Source organism: Bufo gargarizans, chromosome 3 (genome assembly GCF_014858855.1).
Source record: "Bufo gargarizans isolate SCDJY-AF-19 chromosome 3, ASM1485885v1, whole genome shotgun sequence".
Classification (NCBI taxonomy): domain Eukaryota; kingdom Metazoa; phylum Chordata; class Amphibia; order Anura; family Bufonidae; genus Bufo; species Bufo gargarizans.
In genome coordinates, this window is record NC_058082.1 from 475,221,178 (window position 1) to 475,246,166 (window position 24,989).

At 44.3% G+C, this 24,989-nt stretch overlaps 1 protein-coding gene across 1 annotated transcript in view; it reads right to left on the reverse strand.

Moving 5' to 3' along the window:
• Positions 1–419: 419 nt before the first annotated feature.
• The window catches only part of SPATA22 (spermatogenesis associated 22), a 62,676-nt gene continuing 38,106 nt past the window's right edge, over positions 420–24,989 (reverse strand). Inside the window, exons 3-7 of the mRNA XM_044285756.1 lie at positions 15,586–15,646; positions 13,931–14,237; positions 12,455–12,584; positions 10,148–10,245; positions 420–822 (exon numbers count right to left, since the gene is read on the reverse strand). Of these exons, the coding sequence (XP_044141691.1) occupies positions 628–822; positions 10,148–10,245; positions 12,455–12,584; positions 13,931–14,237; positions 15,586–15,646 (791 nt within the window). The 3' untranslated portion in view covers positions 420–627. The remainder of the gene's footprint in view (positions 823–10,147; positions 10,246–12,454; positions 12,585–13,930; positions 14,238–15,585; positions 15,647–24,989) is intronic.

Here is a 24,989-nt window from a genome sequence, read left to right on the forward strand (position 1 = left end):
ACTTCTCACAACATATGCCACAAAGGTCAAAGCTTTGAACAAAATACCTGTATTTTAAGACATTTATAGACAGATTTTACTGCATAGATTTGAGGTGGCTATGTGTTTTTTTTTTATGATGACCTATCCTCTGAATAGGAAATTAGTATCTGATCATGGGGGTCTGACAACCAGCACCCCCGCCGATCATTTGTTTGAGAAGCCAGAGGTGCTTGCAGTAGCACCACGTCCTTCTCCACCTTTAGTAACCATCGCTGTCGACAACAGTTATCATTTAGAAATGACAACTTAACCCTTTTATAGATGACTTGCTTAAACTGTCATATGGCAGAGAACTTTTTATTTTTAAGGAATGTTTATTATAATGGCATCTGAAGTACATTCCTGAATGAAAAAACATACCGCTCAGAATAGTAAAACTGTACAGAAGATAACTGATAAAAGCATAAATAACCAAAATATATATTTCTGATATCAATGCCTTATTACAGAAAGACTGTAAGGTATACAACTTAACACATGTAAAAACTGTGCGGTTAGAACATGCTAAAGCTATATTTATAGTGCAAAAACAAGATAACATTGTTTAATAATGTGTCTTTGACAAGATGATTATCTGTTAACATCTCATTTAGTGTCTTCTAGACTTGGAACACACTTCTCCATCTCTCTATCTGCAGTGAAGACATATTCCGTAAAGGCCTGTTGCTCTGCCACCGATGCCGGTCTCACAGAAACACACCTAAACATGTTTCTTTTCTGGTCATAATTCCCCATTGCTCTATGAATTCGACCTCTGATTAGTCTTGGCAAGTCCCGGTCCTAAGGAGGAACATAATAATGCGACATTAACATGCACATTTGTTACAATATGACTAAATGGCTGTATGTAATGTAAGGTTATGATCAGGAGTTTTAAATAATGCATTAAAGAGGTGGTGTTCCACAATTACCTTCTTTTTTAAATCCCCTCCCACCAGACTTGTGAAGGAAAGCATACCAACCTACTCGCCTTACCTTACCTACCCGCCCACTGCTCCGTTCCAGCTCCCTGGGTCTACTGCAGTCCTCACTGCATGTAAAATTCCAGCATGGAAAGGGATCATGTGCACCGCTTCAGCTAATGATAGGCTGCAGCGGGGACATTTCCTCTAAGTGGCACATGATCATGCAGACTGTGGTGGGCAGGGGCGGACTGGCCATTGACCGTACAGGGAAACTTCCCAGTGTGCCGATATCCAGGGGACCAATTAAGTCATGGCCGCCAGCCAGGTAAGTAATGTGCTGATGCTTCCAGAGTTACTTAATGCTGGGAGCATCAACTACTTATGAACCTGGTTGGCAGCCACAGGAGGCCTTCTGACTCCTGAATTTAACTGTTTTGCCGTTCTAAAGCAACTGGAGTGAGAGCACAACTGGAGTAAGGCAAGTTACATCAGGACAGAACAGGGGTAAATCCCACGCAGGGGATACATTGACATCATGATATATCTCAAGAATCTTGCATCGGGCCTGAAGAGGAATCCATTCTTAGACAGAGATAAGAAAACAACAGAAATAATGAGGCATCAAACTAGAGCCCGGGATACGCACATTATCATACAACAGGTGTATGGACAATATCAGCTACAGAATACATGCATGCATTGTGTAATGTTAAAGAAGATGAACACCACTCTCCCCACACCTTGTGAAACTTTTGTGGGCATTTTCTGTAAGTAAATAAAAAAAATTCCATACTCACAGCGTGATTGACCAGTGATTTCCATTGACCCAGTGTGGGTGCTCTATCAGCCATCCACCTCAGAGCAATGGCTTTTCTAGCAAAGAATAGAGTCTCACTTAAGAATATCCTGTGGTGATGCCCCCAGATTTCCTCATCTAATATACCCAAAACACAGACTTTAGGGCAGAGCGGTACTGCAGTGGGAACGAAAGTTGTCAGCACCTCTGTTACTGCTCTCCAGAAGCCTTTTAAGTACATGCAATCCCACATGAGGTGCCAAAAATCAGCATTATCCTGCGAGCATCTATGGCATCTATTGTGTGATAGTCTGCCCATTTTGTGTAGTCTAGTGGGCGTGAGGTAACTTCTGTGCAAAATAAACAGCCTGTTATAAATTGATGTTCAATCTCTTTTTTTAAGGACAAGAGTAAATTATCAATGCAAAAGGTATAAAACCACAGTACAAAGCGATATACCAATTCTGCCATTTACAGTACCAGGATATTAAAGTGGTTTAGTACATAACAAATGTAGGAGGTCCAATAATAAAATGACACAATTCACAAATAGATATATATATACTCTAAAAGAGAGCAGAAACATCTAAAAACATACACACACACACAGACAGACAAACAGGAACAAAGGGGAAGAAAAGGGAAGTGCCAGAACCCATCAGAGTAGATAGAATTAAGCATTACTAGAGATGTTGTTCAACCACATAAGATAAGATTCGGAACCTTTAAAAAGCAACCAAGGGGACCATATCTTAAGGTATTTTGCGTCCTGACCACCATCCTCAGCAATAAGTTCCTCCATTCTATGTATCTTTTCAAATGTGTTAAGCCACTCCTCAAAGCACGGTGTCACCATAGTTTTCCAATGACGAGGGATAACCAGGCCAGCAGCCTGTACAAAAAATCTCAGGAGACCCCCCTTCAAGGAGGAGATGGAGCCAGGGAACATCGACAACAACGTGCCCTCCGGTGTCCACCTAGTGGCATTACCGCTGACCAGCCCATTAATTCTGTTCCAAAAAGGGGATATGCAGTCACACTGCCACCATATGTGTACCATAGTGCCTTTCTCTTTCTCACAACACCAACAAATGTCTGGACACGTGGGAAAGAAGGAATGCAACATAACGGGGGTTCTGTACCATCTAGAAAGAATCGTAAAGTTATTTTCTTGCAAGCTACAACTGACAGATGATTTGTGAGACAGTGTGAGCGCCTTCTCCCACTGGTCGGAAGAGAAGGTTTTACCTAACTCTCTCTCCCAGGCCCCCACGTATGGAAGGGACGATAGGGGCCCCCCCTCCTGGAGTAGCCCGTAAACCAGAGACACTAGATGTGTGGGAGGTGTAATTTGGGTGCAGAGAGACTCAAAGGCGGTAAGATCTCTAGATAGGTTTTCTAAGGGGCCTAGTGAATGTAAGAACTTCTTTATGCTAAGATATTGTAACCACGAGTTTAAAGGTCTGACAGCCCCGCCGGCTACCAACTGTCTAACTTGTGGATTATCTTTTATTCAGCCTGTTATAAATTGATGGAGAGACCTTTACCGGAGCCATCAGGGCTTTATTCCAGTCATCAGCCGTCAGAGAAGGTATGGAGTTTCTCCACTTTCCCTCGACAGCAAGGGGGTTCATCAGCATTCGGTTATTATGCAGATGCGTATAAAGCACAGAAATAATACCCCTCGGGTCCTGTGATCTTAGAACACCTATTAAAGGGTGTTTTGAAATTTTCCGGTCTCCCACCCCAAATTGAGCTGCTAACGCGTGTCTCAGCTGCAGATATCTAAAGAAAAAATTACGAGGTAACTCAAATTTCTCCTGCATCTGCGAAAAGGAACACAGAGTACCCCCGACATATAGGTCTCTCAGGGTAAGAACTCCGTGGGACTTCCACAGATTCACTCCCTTCAATTCTTTCAGATGAGCGAACATGGGGTTATCCCATATCGGTATATCATCCGAGAGATCCTTAAATGATTTCATCTTGGCAGCACTCCACACCTGGTGAGCCAATTTGTGTATAGGAAGCAAGCGCGTAGAAACAGAATGTGACCCCTCCAACAATGGCCACAGGGAGGACATGCTTAAATATTCCCTGAGATAATATTCCACATTTGGCAATTCTGACATTAGGATTAAGGGAGTTAAGAATTTCAACTGACCGGCTAGATAATACAGGAAGAAATCCACCCTCCAGCTTAGATCTCTGCAGAACATTAAGGGGAAGTTTCCGTCTAGACTCCCCCCAAATGAAGTTACAGAATCACAGTTTTCCCAGAGAAATTAGGCAAATCAGTGATAAAGTCCATGGACAAATGAGTCCAGGGTCAGGATGGGATAGACAAGGGAAGTAGAGATCCTGAAGGCCGAGTATGAGCCACCTTAGCACGCGCACAAGTCTCACAAGCTGGCACATAGCCCTCAACACATTTACGTAACTCTGGTCACCAGAATCTTCGAGAAATGAGATCCACAGTGGATCTGCTCCCAGGATGTCCCGTAAGAACAGTATCGTGACACCTTGTGTCGTAGTTCCGAAGGGACAAACAACTTCCCTGGAGGACAGGAATCAGGTGTCTCTCCCTGGGCCTCCAACACCTCTGCCTCAAGTTCAGGATACAGGGCGGATACAACCACCCCATCAGCCAATATCGGAGCAGGATTCTCCGAATCACCCCCACGTAAAGCTACGCTACAAGGCATCCGTCTTAATGTTTTTAATCACAGAACGATAAGTGACAATGAAAATAAATCTAGTAAAAAACAACGACCATCTGGTCTTCCTTGGGTTCAGACGTTTAGCCGACTGCAGGTAGGCCAGATTTTTGTGATCAGTAATTACCGTAACGGGATGAATCGCTCCTTCCAACCAATGACGCCAGTCTTTAAAGGACAATTTAATGGCCAACAACTCTCTATTACCTATATCATAATTTCTTTCGGCAGAAGAGGTTTTTGAGAAAAAAACACAAGGGCGCCGTTTGCTAGGAGAAGAACCCTGCGACAAGACAGCTCCAACCCCTACCTCTGATGCGTCAACTTCCACAATAAATGGTTGTGACACATCCGGTTGCACCAAAATAGGAGCAGAAGCAAAACATTCCTTTATTGCTGAAAAAGCATGCAATGCTTCTTCAGACCAGACTGAGAAATCTGCACCTTTCTTAGTCATATGAGTTAATGGTTTAACAACAGTTAAGTAATTCAAGATACATTTACGGTAGTAGTTGGTGAACCCAAAAATCGCATGAGTGCCTTCAGATCTTCGGGTTGATCCCAGTCCAACACAGCACAGACTTTTTCCGGATCCATAGAAAAACCCGAAGGTGAGAGTAGGTACCCCAGGAATTGCACTTGAGGGACTGCAAATACACATTTCTTCATTTTGGTATACAATTTATTCTCTCTTAGGATCTGTAAGACCTGTCTCACGTGATCCTTATGCGTCTCCCTATCAGGGGAATAAATTAAAATATCATCCAGATAAACCACAACAAACCTGCCCACCAGATGATGAAAGATGTCCTTGATGAAGTGTTGAAAAACCACAGGAGCATTGGACAAACCAAAAGGCATGACCAGATTCTCAAAATGACCCTCAGGAGTATTAAAGGGTGTTTTCGTTCCCTTCCTTGACTCTTATCGGATTATATGCCCCCTCAAATCCAACTTAGAGAACACCTTGGTGCTGACAATCTGATTGAATAAATATGGGATCAAAGGAAGGGGATATGGATCATGGATAGTGATGCGATTAAGCTTACGGAAGTCCAAACATGGCCTAAGAGTTCCATCATTTTTTTTTTTACAAAGAAGAACCCCGCCGCTATTGGTGATTTGGATGGTCTAATATGACCTTTAGCCAAACTCTCGGTGATGGCATGGCTACTCTTTCGGGTTCAGAAAGATTATACAAGTGAGACTTTGGCAATCTAGCTCCGGGAATAAAGTTGACGCGGCAATCATACTCCCGATGAGGAGGCAACTCTTGGTCTCCACCCTTAGAGAATACATCAGAAAAATCCGAAAGGAAAGGAGGTAACATTTTAGTAGTTACAACAGAAAGCGACTTGTTAAGACAGTTGTCAAGGCAGAATCGATAGTAGGGTTATGTTTGGTTAACCATGGTAAACCTAACACCAGAGTAGCAGGCAAACCCTCCAGCACAAAATATGAAATAGATTTAATATGAGAATCTCCCACCTTTAGACAGCCACTTTTGAGAGAGAGGGGCGGAATCAATCGCAAACACAGAAATATTTTTGTCTAATGCGCTTGTTGTCAAACCATGCATACGGACAAACTGGCCATCCACTAAGTTAACCCCTGCCCCACTGTCAATAAATACTTCCATTTCTAGCGCCACCTTGGCAGGTAGGAGAAATCGGGTACTACCGGTAAAAGACAAAAGTACATTCTCAACTTCCCCATCCACACTACCAAGAGTGAGAAAAGGACTAGACACATTAGGACTTTTTTTTACCTTTTCATCTGGATGTTTAACATAAGGACATAAGTTAACAAAATATTCTCCTTGACCACAGAAAAAACTAAGTCTTTTCTTAACCCTAAAGTTTTTATCACCTGGTCCAGTTGTCACCTGACCCAATTGCATTGGCTCATCCCCAGACACGAGCTCGAGTGTCTTTACCCAGAGTGTCAGAAGAGACCGCTTCCCTGTATGATAATACGTCCCGAGCGAAAGGGAACTTTAGATCTCTCCCTCAGACGTCTATCAATATGCACCGCCAGAGACATGGCCGCCTCCAATGACTCAGGATTTGCATGAAATGCCAAGGTGTCCTTCAGGTTCTCAGACAGTCCTTGACAAAATTGACTACGGAGAGCTGAGTCATTCCACTCCGTATCAGTTGCCCACCTCCTACATTTAGAGCAATAGGACTAAGCTGAACGCTCTCGCTGCCGCAAGCAACGCAAATTAGATTCGGCCAGGGAAACCTAGTCAGGGTCATCGTAGATAAGTCCCAGAGCTCTGAAAAATTCAGCTACCGACCGGAGGGATTGTGAACCAGTCGGCAAAGAGAAAGCCCAAGACTGAGCGTCACCTTTCAGCAACGAAATAATAATCCCCACTCTCTGACTCTCGTCTCCAGAACAGCTAGGACGCAATCTGAAATATAATTTGCACGATTCCCTGAACCGAACAAAGTTGTCACTTCCCCCGGAAAACCTATCTGGGAGAGCAACCTTCGGCACAGGGCAGGCCTGGTTCCCGCTGCCGAAACCCATCGCCTGTGGTCTCTGAAATTGTGCAACAGCCATGCGGAGGTCAGCCACCTCCAAAGACAATCCCTGCATACGATCGACCAGTGAAGAAACAGTATCCATAGCTGCACTGATAAAACAAAGGATAACGGTTTGGGTGGTTGATAATGTCACAGGTTAAGGGAAAACACCAAATACACACCACAACGAATAGACAACAATCTAGGCCTCAAAAGCTAAGGAATGTGACCTCCTAGTAATCCCTAGGCCTTTCCCTAACTCCTGTCAGTATGAGCAGATCCTGATGGTGGAAATACTCATACACCGGATACCTAAAGCCCTGCTAAAACTGACGAACCCTAGGATAGGTAGCAGGGGATGAGTCAGCTGGTTCCTTCCAGAATGAAGGAACCTGCGTCTCCCTGAGGCCTAAAAACAACACACTCCAGATAATAAGAAACAGCGACGGCAACAAGTACTTAGCTTAGAGATGTATGGAGAAGCAGGAGATGCAAGACAAACCAGCACTAGCAACTCCAAGCAGAAACTATCGACCACATGGTCAGCAGTGTGAGGCAGATCTAAATAGAGCCTCATCACTGATAACGAGTGGCACCTGAGGAGAGGTGAGATCCTGCCAAACAACATCATACATGCCTCACGTGCAGCAAGTCTATCCAATCTTCTCACCTCTCTCACAGGAAGGACCGTGACAATATGGCAGTCTGAAGGGCTATTTACAGTATTTTTCGCCCCATAAGACGCATTTTTTCCCCAAAAAGTGGGGTAAAATGTCCCTGCATCTTATGGGGCGAATACTAATGAGCGCTTCCATTATTGAAGCGCTCATTAGTACAGGAGGACCAGGAAGTGGTGAAGGCTCTGTACTCACCGCTTCCTGGTCCTCGGCTGTCAGCTGTGCAGTAGCTGCGTACAGTGTGAGGGCGCTCTGTGACCTCGTGCTGTGCACGCCAATTCAGAGCACAGCCAGTGGTAGGATGAAGAGTATCGCACTGCAGGAGAGGAGCGGCGGTATCCGGAGCAGGAGAGGTAAGTGTTTTATTTTATTCCATATGAGCCTTAACTTGGCTGGGGGCTGATGAGAGGCAATGGGGGCTGATATAATGCTGCTGGAGGCTGATGAGAGGCAATGGGGTTTGATATAATGCTGCTGGGGGCTGGTGAGAAACAATGGGGGCTGATATAATGCTGCTGAGAAACAATAGGGGCTGATATAACGCAGCTGGGGGCTGATAGGCTGCTGGGGGCTGGTGAGAGACATATGGGGGCTGATACGAGGCTGCTGGGGGCTGATGAGAGGCAATGGGGGCTGGTGAGAGACATATGGAGGGCTGATGAGAGGCATGGGGGCTGATAGGCATAGGTGGCTGATGAGAGGCATATGGGGGCTAATGAGCGGCATGGGGCTCTTATCTGAAGTCTGATTGGGGGTCATTCACGTTGGGGTCTGAGCTGAGATCTGATTGGGGGTCTGATCTGGGGTCTTATTAAAATTGGGGGTCTGATTGGGCCTGTCAGCTGAGATCTGATTAACATTGGGGGTCTGATTGGTGGTCTGACCGGAGGTCTAATGATATGGTCATATGATATGGACGTGTCCCAAATTGCAGCTGTACTGGGGTCGGATATGCACTTTCATCAATACGGAGTTGGGGCTCCCAGGGACCTGTCGCCCTATGGTATGCTTATTGGGACTTGTGGTAGACAGAATCCCCACTAAATATGGCAGAAGACTGCTCCGCTTATTAATGTTTTATGGGAGAAAACTATTCTCCTAAACTGGAAACCACCTAAGGCCCCTACTCTTGAACAGTGGGTACAACTCATAAATGCTGATCTCACCATGTATAAGCTAACATACACTGCTAGAGGAACTCCAGACCACTTTGAAAAGATCTGAGGCGTTTGGCTGCGTCCGCAGCACACAGTCTAGGTGTTGATTTGGGTGGGGCAACATGGTGCTCAGGTGTGTGTGTGTGGTGTGAATGATGTCCAGAGATCGCTCAATATGTCAAGGGGGGGCTACTGCCGTAAAATGACACATGCAAGTACTTCTGTTTGGATCCCCTCTTTATTATTGGATTTTTCCTGTGACTGAATACTGCGATACCTGGGCTTGATATCTCTAATAATGTGTAATGTTCCTACTTGTTTTCTCATCCCGGTTGGGATGTTGATGTATTGTGAATTAAAAATGAATAAATGAATACTATTTAAAAAAAATCTGTCCTGCATGTGGTTGACACTAAGGTGCTTGGCTCATGATAAGATGCAGCTCTGTTACTGTATATTAGCCATGGATCTATCTGTCCAATAAATGAACAGGACAGATTTTTAAATGCTGTAAATAAGTAACAAAGGTTCATATTGAATGACAGTAAGCAGATATTGAAAACATGTAATACTGCATAGCTGTTCATTATCTAAATAATCTTTATTTCCTAAAGCCGTAATAACAAATAAAGTCCATTAGAAATGATGAATCATGTGATCTAACTACAATAACAATAGATTTACTTATACATTCTAGATGTACAATTGGTCCCTCAAGATACAATGACCTCAGGATACAAGGGTCTTTCCAGGGTCATCATATGTTGAAACTACACTCAACAAACAATACCTCAAACTCAGACCCAACCGATCAACATGGCCACTTCTCTACCAAACACCTATATTGGTTGTCTAGTAGCACCTCTTTACAATAAAGTGCGGTACTATAAGTCACGTACTGCCCTCTGTCAGTGCCAGGATTAGCTGCTCTTTTTCTGGTGCACTGTTTGCTATACAGGACCCTGGAGAAGCCCCTGACCTCATCATAGAAAGTGACTGACAGCTTCGAGAACCTATTCCTGACTGTTATAGGGCAGGATTTGCTTTATCTGTCTTAGTTATCTGCTCATTGTTCTTACATTTTCATTTTTTCTTATCTTGTAATGACAATTTGGGGCTTTAGAACCAATTACTAGTGTTCCATAGAGGTATGTACTCCATTACAGGGGCTTCGTCTTACAATGGCCTTCCTGAAAACCAATTAATATTGTAACTTGATGGACCACTGTAAGGTATAATTTTGTGGTGATTGGAACTTTTATCTACATTCAGATATATAAAACATGAGAGAATAGGGAGAACATGGTATTGAAATTACTTACAATTTCATAAAATATGCATTGAATATGGTTCTTGCCGTCTCTTAGAAGGAAGAGTTTTGAGCCATGGTCGCCTAAAGTGACGGCAGAGTCAAGGGTTGCTAAAGACAAGAGAAACAGGTATATTCATAGTGAATTTTACTATCTCTATGTGTATGTAGCCTTTCCATAATGTTTATTTAAACAACTCTAAATACACTATTAAATCATTCTATTCTACTTGTCAGTGTGTTTAGAAATCATACCTGGTTCAGCGCTAAACATATATGACAATTACCGAAAAAATTCTTCATTGTGTGAAACTGGCTTTATACTATCAATTACGTGCAGCAGACAACTTCATGCACATACAGTATGGGAGAAACTCCAGGATGCCCAGCACTGGAAACACCAGAGGCAACTTTCACACTGTAAAGATTTATGGGGTCATTTATTAAGACTGGCACTTTAAACGCCGTCTTAATAACCCTGCACTGGCGCTTGATGCGCCTAAGTTTTGTAGAGGCGCTCGCTTTTACATAACTTAGGCGCTGGCCATGCAAATATCTTAAATCTACGTCAGCTCCCTTGCTGCTGTAGATTTAAGTCATTTTCTGAGCCAAAAACAGGTGTAGAAAATGATAAATGAGACAGGCCAGACACAACGCCCCCCCCCTTCCCCCCCACACACACACACACACCGTCTCCCATTTTTCCACCACCTTGGAAAAGTGGCGTTAGTGGCGAAAAGTTGTATATTCGGCCACAAAAGTGGCGTACTTATCATAAATGAACCCCTTTTTATAGCCAATACAGATAGAAAGTTCTAAGAGCAAAACTTTTTACAATATTGGGAAAAGAGCATGAAGTACAATCATACAATCATGCTTAAAGGGGTTATCCAGGTAAAGATAATGATGATGTATACTCAGAATAGGTTATCATCATCACATTGGCCGGGGGTCTGAGTCCTGACACTCCTGCCCATCAGCTGTTTCAGGGAGTCACTCAGCTTTCCAAGCACAGCGCCGTACATTGTATAGTGGCAGTGCTTGGTATCGCAGCTCAGCCGTATGCACTTCAGTGGGGGTAAGCTGCAAGTAGGCCATGTTATCGATGTATGGTGATGTCACATGGCCAAAGGTCATTCAAATGGGCCAAAGGTCCAAAATCAGCAGAGAGGACGGCGTGTGTCCCGACCTCAACACGTCTAGTGTGAGCCTGGCTAGACGTGTTGAGGTAGGGCCACACGCCGTCCTCTCTGCTGATTTTGGACCTTTGGACCATTTAAATAACCAGTTGGGGGTATTTCTAGATTAGCCATACGCCCTAGTTTACCTCTCTTGGCCTACACTTTGCATTTTTAGGTCTATTCAGCTTTCTATGTTAGGTATCATCCTCAATAAACCCTAATGATAGTGGGGGTTGTTTTTATCACACACCAGTTATAGGTGGTCCCCCCCTTCCAGCTCTTTATCCCCTGATGAGTCTAGGGCTTTAGTAATTACAGACAAAACGTGTAGGGATTTTTTCTGCGTTAGGGGCCTTTATTAAGTGATTACCCTTAGGCAGGGACGTCCAGGGCCTCTAATATTGTAGAGCTAGCTTCTGGACGGGCCACACTGGGTCGGGCCATAGGTATTTCTAGTCTTGACAAGGTTTTCTAGGGACAGTGAGTTTTTTTAGGATCCTGTCCGCACGAAAGATTGATCTCTGGAACTTCAAGACGATATCCAGGTGACTCCCATCCACTGGTAAGATTGTTCCTTTTATCAAGCGGAATACATACCTAATTTTGGGAAATCGTGTTATTTGACCATGTGGTTGCGACCATGAAGATATGGTCACCCATGGGAATTTCATTAGTTTTTTGTGGGTTACATTTGTGGTGTGAACACACTTAGCACTATATGTTATGTTTGTATCCTTTTATCATAGTTTCCAATAAACGTTAAGTTTTAGATTGAACTACCTCCCGTCCTTTCAATTCACTTGAATGGGTCTGCAAATCCGGAGATGCGGTGCGGAACAGAACCACGGAACAGAAGCACTACAGAGTGCTTTCGTGGGGTTCCGTTCTTCCATTCCGCAAAAAGATAGAACTTGTCCTATCTTTTTGTGCAACGGACGGATCGCGGACCCCATTCAAGTGAATTGGGTCGCGATCCGAATGCGTCTGGCCCACGATCGATGCCCGTGCATTGTGGACCGCAATTTGCAGTCTGCAACACGGGCAGCACATGGGCAGTTCATGTGCAAGAGGCCTAACAATACTGACAGTAAATTACAAATTTAACGTTACAAAAATACTTTTTACCAGAAGACACGTACCTAGTATTTCAAATAACAGAGGAATGCTGTTGCTGTACTGACTCCAGTACTTCATGCTCTCTACTGATGCAGATATGATCCTTAAAGAATTACTCTTTTCTTTAAAAGTCATTTGGTAAAGAGGTATAGCCTTAAAAGACATGAGAAATTATTTTATCAATGACATATGGAAAGTGCTGGGGGTTTTGGTGCAGGATGGGATTTTCTGCTGAATGGTTTATTTTAGGCTACTTTCACACCTGCGTTTAGGTGCGGATCCGTCTGGTATCTGCACAGACGGATCCGTACCTATAATGCAAACGTTGGTATCCGTTCAGTACGGATCCGTCTGCATAACTCAATTAAAAAAAAGTCTAAGTCTAAGGCCCCTTTCATATGGGCGAGTATTCCGCGCAGGTGCAATGTGTGAGTTGAACGCATTGCACCCGCACTGAATCTGGACCCATTCATTTCTATGGGGCTGTGCACATGAGCGGTGATTTTCACGCATCACTTGTGCGTTGCGTGAAAATCGCAGCATGCTCCTCTTTGTGCGTTTTTCACGTAACGCAGGCCCCATAGAAATGAACGTCAAAGACTGAAGCAAACTGACTGCAGATATTCCCCTTATGATAACTTTAATGTTGCCATTTATGCTAAATGAGGTAAAAATGTAAAAAAAACGCTTCAACTAAAGCTGACATACTGAAACACATTTCTGTGTCTGTAAAAAAAAGCGTATGTGTTTCATCCGTGAAGGATCTGTGTGTCCGTTTTTACCATCCATGTGTCATCCATAATTCACTGACATTGCTCATCAGAAAACGAATTTCCAAAGAATCTCCTATCAGTCTTCAGTAAAAAACGGACACATCGCGGATACCATCGCTGGTGTGTTAGTGATTTTAACGGACCCATAGACTTATATGGGTGTGCTTGGTCCGCATCACGGATCAAAGTAGTGCATGTCTCCAGGATTTTTTTACTGACCCACGGTCAGTAAAAAAATACTGAAATGTGAACAGACACATTTAAATCAATGGGTATATGTACTGTCCGTAAAAAATGCAGACAGCACACGTCAGGGAAAAACGGAAATGTGGACGAGGCCTTACTATTGCTGTCTGGAAGTCTGAAAATGTGACAATATGCAAAAGTGTCAAGTGTGTTGAAAAAATCTTCTCTTTTTTGGCACAGATGCTTGAAAAATGTGGCTAAAAAATCAGCACCAATATCTGGATGCAAATGGTCTCACAGAAGTGGCATGTCTCCGTTTCTGCAAGAATTACACAGAAATGTCCCTATCTATTTCCACATATTGGAGCCCCTATTCTCAGGATTGAGTCCCAGAAGGGAGACCGCCATCAATGAGACTTTTATAGGATATAAAATTGATATGTCATGGATGCTGTCTGTGGGAAACGCCTTTATAAGTGACTTATGGCAATTTCTTGATGTTATGGGGAAATGCTCTATTGAAACAGATCAGTTTTTTACCTGTACCATTTCTTCTTCTGGCATATCAGCAAATGCACTATCATTGTTCAATTTCACATTACACTTAAATGAATATGATGGCGGATGCTCTTTTGTTCCGGATGAAGTAGCAGAAGAATAATGTGAACTCTTGTAAGATGGCACAGATGTGGAGAGCGGCACCGGAGAATACTTCTCATTTACACTTTTTCCTTTCAAGCTCTCCATTTGTCCATAATGCCTTTTAGGACCAGAAAGTAAATCTTTACCAAAGTTGTTAAACATATTTTCATCTCCAGGACAGATATTTGCTCTTTTATCTGTTGGTCTGTAACATGAATGTAAGTGAAACGGTTGCGGAACATAACAACTGCATAACCATTACTCTCATTTTATACAAAGGCAACAATTTTCTGAAATGTGCAAAACAAAAATCTTTAACTTTTTAGGTAAATATGATTTTGATGTAAATCTTAGTTCAACAATGCAGAAAGATTATGAATAAATATGAAGTGTGGGTGTCTGAGGGCATTTTCCAAGGCTAATAAAACAGGCAGTAATCAGGAATGAACGCTCACACCTGATCACTGCCCGCTATTAGGCTAGGTCTACACGACGACATTTGTCGCGCGACTTTAGTGCACAACTACACTGCAACATTTGTAGTGCAACATTTTGTTGCACCAATGTCGCGCAACAATTTTTATAATGGCAGTCTATGGTGTCGCACTGCAACATGCTGCGACACAACAGTCGCAGAAAAATCCATTGCGAATGGATTTTCTGCGACTGTTGCGTCGCAGTATGTTGCAGTGCGACACCATAGACTGCCATTATAAAAAATGTCGCGCAACATTAGTGCAACAAAATGTTGCGTGACAAATGTCGTTGTGTAGACCTAGCCTTAGCTGTATTTTTCAACCAGAAATGATCACTGCTGTATGGGGATGAATGATCATTAATACGATTCCCATACAGTTTCATTGCTTATCAGCAGTACATCCTTTTTGATACCGCGCAATGTGCTGTAACAGGTTGTCCGGTCATATATATTGATGAGCAGTTCAGATTGCTATTTTAAAGTAGTTTTCAATACACAGATATGAATACAGTAGGAATTCACCAAAGTCTCACGTGACTTCGGGAGAAGCGAACTTTGGCTCCATGGAGCCAATACATTTTAATGCTGTATCCATACAGCATTAAAATGTAAGTATTTGCACAAATCGACTTTGGATCTATGATCCAAAGGTCGATTCGCTCAAGCCTACCCCTGATGATCAGCAGCTTGACGAGGAGGCGGCGCTCCATGTGAGTGCTATTTCCTGGTCATTACACTATGCCTTGTCTCCGCTGGAGCGACGTCATAGTGTAATTAAAGGTACTCGCTCCATTCAAGTGAATGGAGTGAGTACTTGTCATTACACTGCACTTCCGAGACAAAGTACAAAACATCTGATCGGCGGGGGTGTCGGGTGTCAGATCCATGCTGATCAGATATTGATGACCTATCTAGGTTATTAATATCTATGGCCGGACAACCCCTTTAACTAGGAAACGGAGCCTCACATCAACAAAAGAAAAACAGTGGATCAGGTGATACACGGCTATGTGTCTATGCAGACAGCTGGATAGGGAGGTCAATGGTATTCAATAAATACAGATACAGTTCTTACCTAATCTCCATTTTTTTACCAGCATTTTGCAACTGAGAAATTCTGCTTTCCCAAATGGAGTCTGAATGAGAATATAAAAAAAGAAAGGTTTATAAAGAAAGGACACTGCTTTTTTCTTTACTTCAATGTGTAGTTGAATGCTTTTAACATATCTATAAAAATACATACTGATCGTTTAGTTTGACAATTTTATTTTTTTAAAGGGATTATCCAGGACTTTAAAACTGATGATATCATTTACCCTGGGTTCAGACCTGAGCGTTCTGAAACGAGCGCTCTGTATGCGCGATTGTACGGGAGTTTACAATCGCGCATACAGAGACAGGCGAGCACACATTGTCGCGCGTTCCCGAATATCTATGTACGGGAACGCGCGACAAACGCCCCCAAAAAAGCTCAAGAACTTGTTTGAGCGTCGGGCGTTTTACAGCGCGATCGTACGCGCTGTAAAACGCCCAGGTGAGAACCATTCCCATAGGGAAGCATTGGTTTCTCCTTGTTGAGCGTTTTACAGTGCGTAGGAATGCGCTGTAAAACGCTCAGGTGTGTACTTAGGGTTAGTCCAAGTCACCAGATTGAAGGGTCTGTGGTGCTTTTTGTAGAGCAGAGTCTGGTATTACAATTTGTATCAATCAAGTGAATGTGACTGAGACACTACTAAAAGGAGAGCACGGCGATCAGTGGTGGTGCTGGGAGTCAGACCCACACCCACCTAAGGGTCCTTTCACACGTCCGCAAGTGTCTTGCGGTCCGTAAATTGCGGATCCGCAAAACAGGGACACCGGCCATGTGCGTTCCCAATTTTGCAAACCGCACATGGCCGGCACTTTAATAGAAATGCCTTTTCTTGTCATTGTCTGCCGACAAGAATAGGACATGTTCTATTTTTTGCGGAACGGAAGTGCGGATAAGGACAGCACACTGTGTGCTGTCCGCATCTTTTCCGGCCCCATTGAAAATGTTGCGGAACAGATCCGGATCTATTTTGCGGACATATGAATGGACCCTAATACTGATTGCCAATCCTAAGAATAGGCCATCAATTTTTATCTCCCTTATAACCCCTTTAACTTCTCACCTTACAAGGATATAAAATATTTTTTCCACAGTTCAAATCCATGGTTTTAAATTGAAAGGGTAAAATCCACCAAAATGATCATCTGATATGTCATAGAAACAAGGGGAAGGGAGTCAGTGATCCCCACATCCTGTTCATAAGACAGAGCATCCCCAAACTCAGGGCCGGTTCTAGGTGAAATGGGGCCCTGGGGCGGAAAACAATAAGAAGCCCCCCCCCCCCACATGACACTTGCTGACTTTAACGTCACTTGGCAGCAGCACATCTCTCCTTCCCTTCCCCCCAAATGCACATTTCTCCAGTCCAACCAGAACCAGGGCGGGCTAGTACACTGGCACAGGTGAGATTGTGCTTGGGATGGATCCAATCCAGTTTAATCAAGCAACCTACTAGACTGGGATGGATCCCGATCCAGTTTAATCAACCAACCAGTTACTGGTAGATTGGTTGATTAACCGCCTCCGGACCGCCTAACGCAGATGTGCGGTCCGGATGCGGCAGCGCTGCGCAGAGTCACGCATATACGCGAGATGACGCGCTTTGCCGGCCCGCGCATGCGCAGTTCGGGCCGGCATTTCGTCAAGGGGGGTCGAGTCATCAGCTTGCCAGCCAATGATCGCGGCTGGCAAGCTGATGATTTTTAAAAAATCCAATGAGAAGCCAGATAACAGATCATATTAGTAAATATGATCTGTTATATGGCTGCTGTGCTCCTCTGCTGGTCCTTTTCGTCGGTTGGATCCAGCAGAGGAGCAGGCATCACAGTGAGTACACACCAAACACTACACTTTAGCCCCAGATCACCCCCTGCACCCCAATTAACCCTTTACTCGCCCCTGTCAATCACTAGTGAAAGGAAAAAAGTGATCAGTGCAAACTGTCACTTTTTTTTTTTTCACTGGTATTGACCGTTAGGTTTTAGGATAGTTTAGGCCCCTTGGTTAGGTAGTTTAGGGATCGGTTAACGCCCAGCCCACCGCACCGCAGTCCGTTATTCGCTGATTAGCGTATCGCTAATCAGCATTTGTACTTTTATAGTATCTGGAAGTGATCAAAACTGATCACGGTCAGATCTATAATAGTATTAGTGTCACTTTAGTTCGCCCTCCACCCAAAACGCAGTGTTTGCCTGATCAGGCCAGATCGGTCGCCCACACGTGCGTTCGCCCACACCCGCCCCACCGCAGTGGCAAAAAAATTTTTTTTTTTGATCACTGCACATTCACTTTACACGCGCTGCGGCGATAAAAAAATCAGTTTTGATATTTTTTATCAACCGCAGCGGCCTCCGGTACTTCGCTAGCCTCCCCTTTGTAAGACAGGCTTGCTTTTTTTCTTGGGTAGTCTCAGGGAATACCCCTAAATTTAGTTGCCCAAATGTCAAACAGGGGGTATTCTTCTGAAGAGGCCTACAGGCTTCTGACCCAGTCGGATGAGGAGTGGGAACCCTCATCTGATGAATCTAGCGGGTCAGAATACGAACCTGTAGAAAGCAGTGGCTCTCTGACCCAAAGTTCGGACGAGGAGGCTGAGGTCTCTGATAGCACCAGGCGTACCCGGCCCCGTGTCGCTAGACCACAGGTTGCGCAGGATCAGCTTCAAGAGCAGCAGAGTGGGGCTGGTGCTGTCGGATTACGTGGTGAGGCATACACCAGCAGCGCAGCCCTCCCTGGACCTAGTACCAGCACTGCCGTACAACCTGGTGAAGTAGCGAGCACCAGAAGGGCAGTTGAAGCTGGTACGGTGGCACGAGCAGTAGTGACCCCGTTGCAGCCACCGCAAAGACGGGCCCGTAGAGCCCCTAGAATCCCAGAGGTGCTGGCAAACCCTGATTGGCAGTCCCCAACTTCAGCCGCACCTGTAGTTTTCCCTTTCACTGCCCAGTCTGGAGTTCGGGTTGAGACAGCTCAGATCGGTTCGGCCCTGGGATTTTTTGAGCTGTTCTTGACTGCGGAGCTCTTAGACATAGTTGTGGCCGAAACAAACAGGTATGCCACACAATTTATAACTGCCAACCCGGGAAGCTATTATGCCCAGCCTTTCCGGTGGAAACCAGTCCAAGTTTCCGAAATTAAAACTTTTCTGGGCCTTCTCCTCAACATGGGTCTAACTAAAAAGCATGAATTGCGGTCATATTGGTCCACGAACCCAATTCATCACATGCCCATGTTCTCTGCTGCTATGTCCAGGACACGATTTGAGGCCATCCTGCGTTTCCTGCACTTTAGCGACAACACCGCCTCCCGTCCCAGAGGCCACCCTGCTTTTGACCGGCTCCACAAAATTCGGCCCCTCATAGACCATTTCAACCTGAAATTTGCAGATATTTATACCCCAGAGCAAAACATCTGCGTAGACGAGTCCCTGATACATTTTACCGGGCGCCTTGGCTTCAAACAATACATCCCAAGCAAGCGCGCCCGGTATGGGGTCAAATTGTATAAGCTCTGTGAAAGGGCCACAGGCTATACCCACAAATTTCGGATCTATGAGGGAAAAGATCAGACCCTGGAGCCGGTCGGTTGCCCTGACTACCTGGGGAGCAGTGGGAAGACAGTCTGGGACTTGGTGTCACCCTTATTCGGCAAGGGGTACCATCTTTATGTGGACAATTTCACACAAGTGTGGCCCTCTTTAGGCATTTGTTTCTAGAACGGATTGGCGCCTGTGGCACCGCGCAAACTAGTCGCGCAGGCTTCCCCCAACGGCTCGTTACCACCCGTCTTGCAAGGGGGCAGAGGGCCGCATTGTGTAACGAAGAACTGCTTGCGGTGAAATGGAGAGACAAGCGTGACGTTTACATGCTCTCCTCCATTCACGCAGACACGACAATACTAATTGAGCGAGCAACCCGTGTCATTGAAAAGCCCCTCTCAGTCCACGACTATAACCTTCACATGGGAGGGGTGGACTTCAATGACCAGATGTTGTCTCCGTATTTAGTTTCCCGCAGAACCAGACGCTGGTATAAGAAGGTATCTGTATATTTAATTCAATTGGCTCTGTATAATAGTTTTGTTCTCTACAGTAAGGCTGGGAGAACTGGATCCTTCCTCAAATTTCAGGAAGAGATCATCGAGAACCTCCTGTACCCAGGAGGTTCCGTGGCCCCATCCACCAGTGTAGTTAGCCGTCTACACGAGCGACATTTCCCCAATGTCGTTCCTGGTACCTCAACCCAACCGTCACCCCGAAAAAGATGTTGTGTCTGTAGCAGGAGTGGAATAAGGCGTGATACCCGCTATTTCTGTCCTGACTGTCCTGACCACCCTGCCCTATGCTTTGGAGAGTGTTTCCGGAAGTACCACACACAGGTACACCTAGCATAGGGATTACATCTCACCAGGACAGGCACACAGGGTTATTAGGGCCCATTCACTCACAGCTGCTGCAAACCTCTCCTTTCACCTGGGACAAAGTGCATAACGCACTTCGCCACATCTTTGGGTGATTTGCGCTTTGCACATTGACCCATTGGGAAGGAGAGGTTCTATAAAGGTAAAAAAACAAACAAAAAAAAACCAGTAAGCAAAAAGATTAATGTTTAGTTCAAAAAGTTAAAGTTTATATGTTCTTTTCCAAAGTTAATAAAATTATTGCATTGCGGCCTGGTTTTTTCTTTTTTTTTACCTTCCAGGTGGACCAACCGATCGACTAGCTGCAGCACTGATGTGCATTCTGACAGAAGCATTGCGCTGCTGTCAGATTACACGCAAGTCGGTGTATGCGGCGCTGCAAGACGAGATTTCTACTCTGCAGTAAAAGATACGTTTGCCAAGGCATACGAGCTGAGGAGGAGGCGGCGTTCCTATGCTTTGGCAAACACTTTGTATATAAAAAAATAAAAATAAATCCCGGCAATGATTTATTCATCCACATCGATTGATGTGAATGGAGAAATCTGGTTTGCCAGGGCATACGAGCTAAGTGGGTATGGATGTTGGGCGGAGCTCCTATGTCCTGGCAGACGCCTTTCCCCTCCTTTTTTTTTTTTTGGCAGAGATTTTTTCATCCACATTGATCGATGCGAATGAAGAAATCTGTGCCGTTCATTTTTTTCTTTCAGCCCAGAGGCTGAACGGAAAAAAAAATCTCATTACCTGTATGCTCAATATAAGGAGAATAGCAGAAACTCCTAATGCTGGCCATACATGTAATGATTGCGGAGACCCTCAAATGCCAGGGCAGTACAAACACCCCACAACTGACCCCATTTTGGAAAGAAGACACCCCAAGGATTTGCTGAGGGGCATATTGAGTCCATGAAAGATTAAAATTTTTGTCCTAAGTTAGCGGAAAGTGAGACTTTGTGAGAAAAAACAAAAAAAAAAATCAATTTCCGCTAACTTATGCCAAAAAAAAAAAATCTATGAATTTGCCAGGCCCCTCATTGAATACCTTGGGGTGTCTTCTTTCCAAAGTGGGGTCACATGTGGGGTATTTATACTGCCCTGGCTTTTTAGGGGTCCTAAAGCGTGAGAAGAAGTCTGGGATCCAAATGTCTAAAAATGCCCTCCTAAAAGGAATTTGGGCACCTTTGTGCATCTAGGCTGCAAAAAAGTGTCACACATCTGGTATCGCCGTACTCAGGAGAAGTTGGGGAATGTGTTTTGTGGTGTCATTTTACATATACCCATGCTGGGTGAGATAAATATCTTGGTCAAATGCCAACTTTGTATAAAAAAAATGGGAAAAGTTGTCTTTTGCCAAGATATTTCTCTCACCCAGCATGGGTATATGTAAAATGACACCCCAAAACACATTCCCCAACTTCTCCTGAGTACGGCGATACCAGATGTGTGACACTTTTTTGATGCCAAGGTGGGCAAAGGGGCACATATTCCAAAGTGCACCTTTCGGATTTCACCGGTCATTTTTTTTACAGATTTTGATTGCAAAGTACTTCTCACACATATGGGCCCCTAAATTGCCAGGGCAGTATAACTACGCCACAAGTGACCCCATTTTGGAAAGAAGACACCCCAAGGTATTCCATGAGGGGCATGGCGAGTTCCTAGAATTTTTTATTTTTTGTCGCAAGTTAGTGGAATATGAGACTTTGTAAGGAAAAAAGAAAAAAAAAATCATCATTTTCCGCTAACTTGTGACAAAAAATAAAAAATTCTAGGAACTCGCCGTGCCCCTCACGGAATACCTTGGGGTGTCTTCTTTCCAAAATGGGGTCACTTGTGGGGTAGTTATACTGCCCTGGCAATTTAGGGGCCCAAATGTGTGAGAAGTACTTTGCAATCAAAATGTGTAAAAAATGGCCTGCAAAATCCGAAAGGTGCACTTTGGAATATGTGCCCCTTTGCCCACCTTGGCTGCAAAAAAGTGTCACACATCTGGTATCGCTGTACTCAGGAGAAGTTGGGGAATGTGTTTTGGGGTTTCATTTTACATATACCCATGCTGGGTGAGAGAAATATCTTGGTCAAATGCCAACTTTGTATAAAAAAATTGGAAAAGTTGTCTTTTGCCAAGATATTTCTCTCACCCAGCATGGGTATATGTAAAATGACACCCCAAAACACATTCCCCAACTTCTCCTGAGTACGGCGATACCAGATGTGTGACACTTTTTTGCAGCCTAGGTGGGCAAAGGGGCACATATTCCAAAGTGCACCTTTCGGATTTCACCGGTCATTTTTTTACAGATTTTGATTGCAAAGTTCTTCTCACACATTTGGGCCCCTAAATTGCCAGGGCAGTATAACTACCCCACAAGTGACCCCATTTTGGAAAGAAGACACCCCAAGGTATTCCGTGAGGGGCATGGCGAGTTCCTAGAATTTTTTATTTTTTGTCGCAAGTTAGAGGAATATGAGACTTTGTAAGAAAAAAAATAAAAATAATCATCATTTTCCGCTAACTTGTGACAAAAAATAAAAAGTTCTATGAACTCACTATGCCCATCAGCGAATACCTTAGGGTGTCTACTTTCTGAAATGGGGTCATTTGTGGGGGTTTTCTACTGTTTGGGCATTGTAGAACCTCAGGAAACATGACAGGTGCTCAGAAAGTCAGAGCTGCTTCAAAAAGCGGAAATTCACATTTTTGTACCATAGTCTGTAAACGCTATAACTTTTACCCAAACCATTTTTTTTTTTGCCCAAACATTTTTTTTTATCAAAGACATGTAGAACAATAAATTTAGAGAAAAATGTATATATGGATGTCGTTTTTTTTTGCAAAATTTTACAGCTGAAAGTGAAAAATGTCATTTTTTTGCAAAAAAATTGTTACATTTTGATTAATAACAAAAAAAGTAAAAATGTCAGCAGCAATGAAATACCACCAAATGAAAGCTCTATTAGTGAGAAGAAAAGGAGGTAAAATTCATTTGGGTGGTAAGTTGCATGACCGAGCGATAAACGGTGAAAGGAGTGTAGTGCCGAAGTGTAAAAAGTGGCCTGGTCATTAAGGGGGTTTCAGCTAGCGGGGTTGAAGTGGTTAAACTGGATCGGATCCATCCCAGGCACCATCTCACCCGTCCCAGTGCCAGTATACTAGCCCGCCCTGGTTCTGTTTGGACAGTTGGACTGGAGAAATGTGCATTTGGGGGGCAGGGGCAGTTACTGCCTTACTGGTAGTACCAGTAACTGCCCCCCCCCCCCCCCCCCCAAATGCACATTTCTCCAGTCCAACTGACTCCACAAAAAGAACCAGGGCCACAGGGCGGGCTAGTAGTACACTGGGACGGCCCGCACGGGTGAGATGGTGCCGGACTAAGTAAGTCAGTGAGTGGGAAACACTGGGAATGGATGGATCATGGATCTGATCCAGTTTAATTAACAACAACAAAACAATATAACCAATGAATTATGAACCTACCAGACTGGAACTTGGCTGGGGGCTGGCTGCCTTCTGACTGTGGGCGGCGGGCCTTCCCTGGCGCTGCTGGCAGAGTGTCAGACTGGGCGCTGGGCTGTGGCTGGCTGCCAAATGCCAATGGTATCCGCTTGCTTGCTCCTTGCCTCAATGCCTCCTAAAGTACAATCAAGTTCTCTGCTCTGGGCGGGGGGGCGGAGCCTGTGGCAACGTACGTCAGCCAGACGCTAGACGTGCCTGCCTTTGCCGTGCATGCTGCTGCTGCTCCAGTCTTGAATCTCTTAAAGAGACAAGCAGCGCAGAGCAGGCACAGTCAGCGGCCGCCGGCGGGGGGCCCCTCCACACTTGACTCCAGACACTCCAGCCCAGTTAGTTTTATTAATTACATTACTGCCGCGCGGCGCCGGCCCGTCTCTCCAGACACTGTGACACAGGTACACAAGAGAATTATTCAATTATAGATAATATAATAGTAGTTGTGGCCTGGTCGGCGCTAGGGGCCCCTAAGGAGTCAGGGGCAATTGCCCCCCTTGCCTCTATGGTAGCGCAGGCCCTGCCCAAACTCTGGTTTATAGGGGTTGTTCAGAGTGCCATTGTTGAAAAGCAGTGACACTTCAAGCGTACCTGCACACCACGCGGATTACATGCGTCTTTTTCTGTGCAGAAAAACCACACCGTAATACAGTACACCAGCTAAGTGTATGAGATTAGAGAAATCTCATGTACACTTTGCTTTTTGCTTCCATGAGGAAATTGACCTGTTGTGTGGATTTTAAAATCTGCAGCATGTCGATTGTTTGTGTAGAGTGGTTTTCCACAGAGACTTCAATGGGGTTATTAACATAAACAGAAAATCCGCAACAAAAAAACACCAAAACTGCAATAAATAATACTGATTTATGTGCACTTTTTGTGCAGATTTCTAGTGGATTTTCTGGATACAAATCTTCATCGTCTGCAGGTACCCTAGAATTATTAGACACTAAAGCTCTGCTGCTTGTCACAGACACAAGTGGTGGTCCAGATTCCATAGACAGGACATGGTTTCTGTGTAAGGTATGTGAAAAAGGAAAGATATTGCTTATTCATTTCAAAAACTTTTATCAATAGCAATATCTGAAGTTACTGGTATAAAAAGGGCGAAATATTACCAAATATCAGAGGACAATGGGCAATATTCCCCTTTTCCCCCTAGCTTGTGGGATTGTTCCCAGTTTATACCACAGCTACAGTACGCTGCCTTGATATCACCAGGATAATACACAACTCCTGCAGATATAACATAAAAGACACCTTTACTTAACTGCAATGTACTACAACATATAAAAATACTTTCAATATCATGGTCATATCAGTATACATACACCATGTAACTGGCCAATAGTCTAACATTATAGACAACAGATACTTAGCCTAAGGGTGCATTCACACGACCGTATGCATTTTGCGATCGGCAAAACACGGATCCACAAAAAATGTGAATGACTTCCATGTG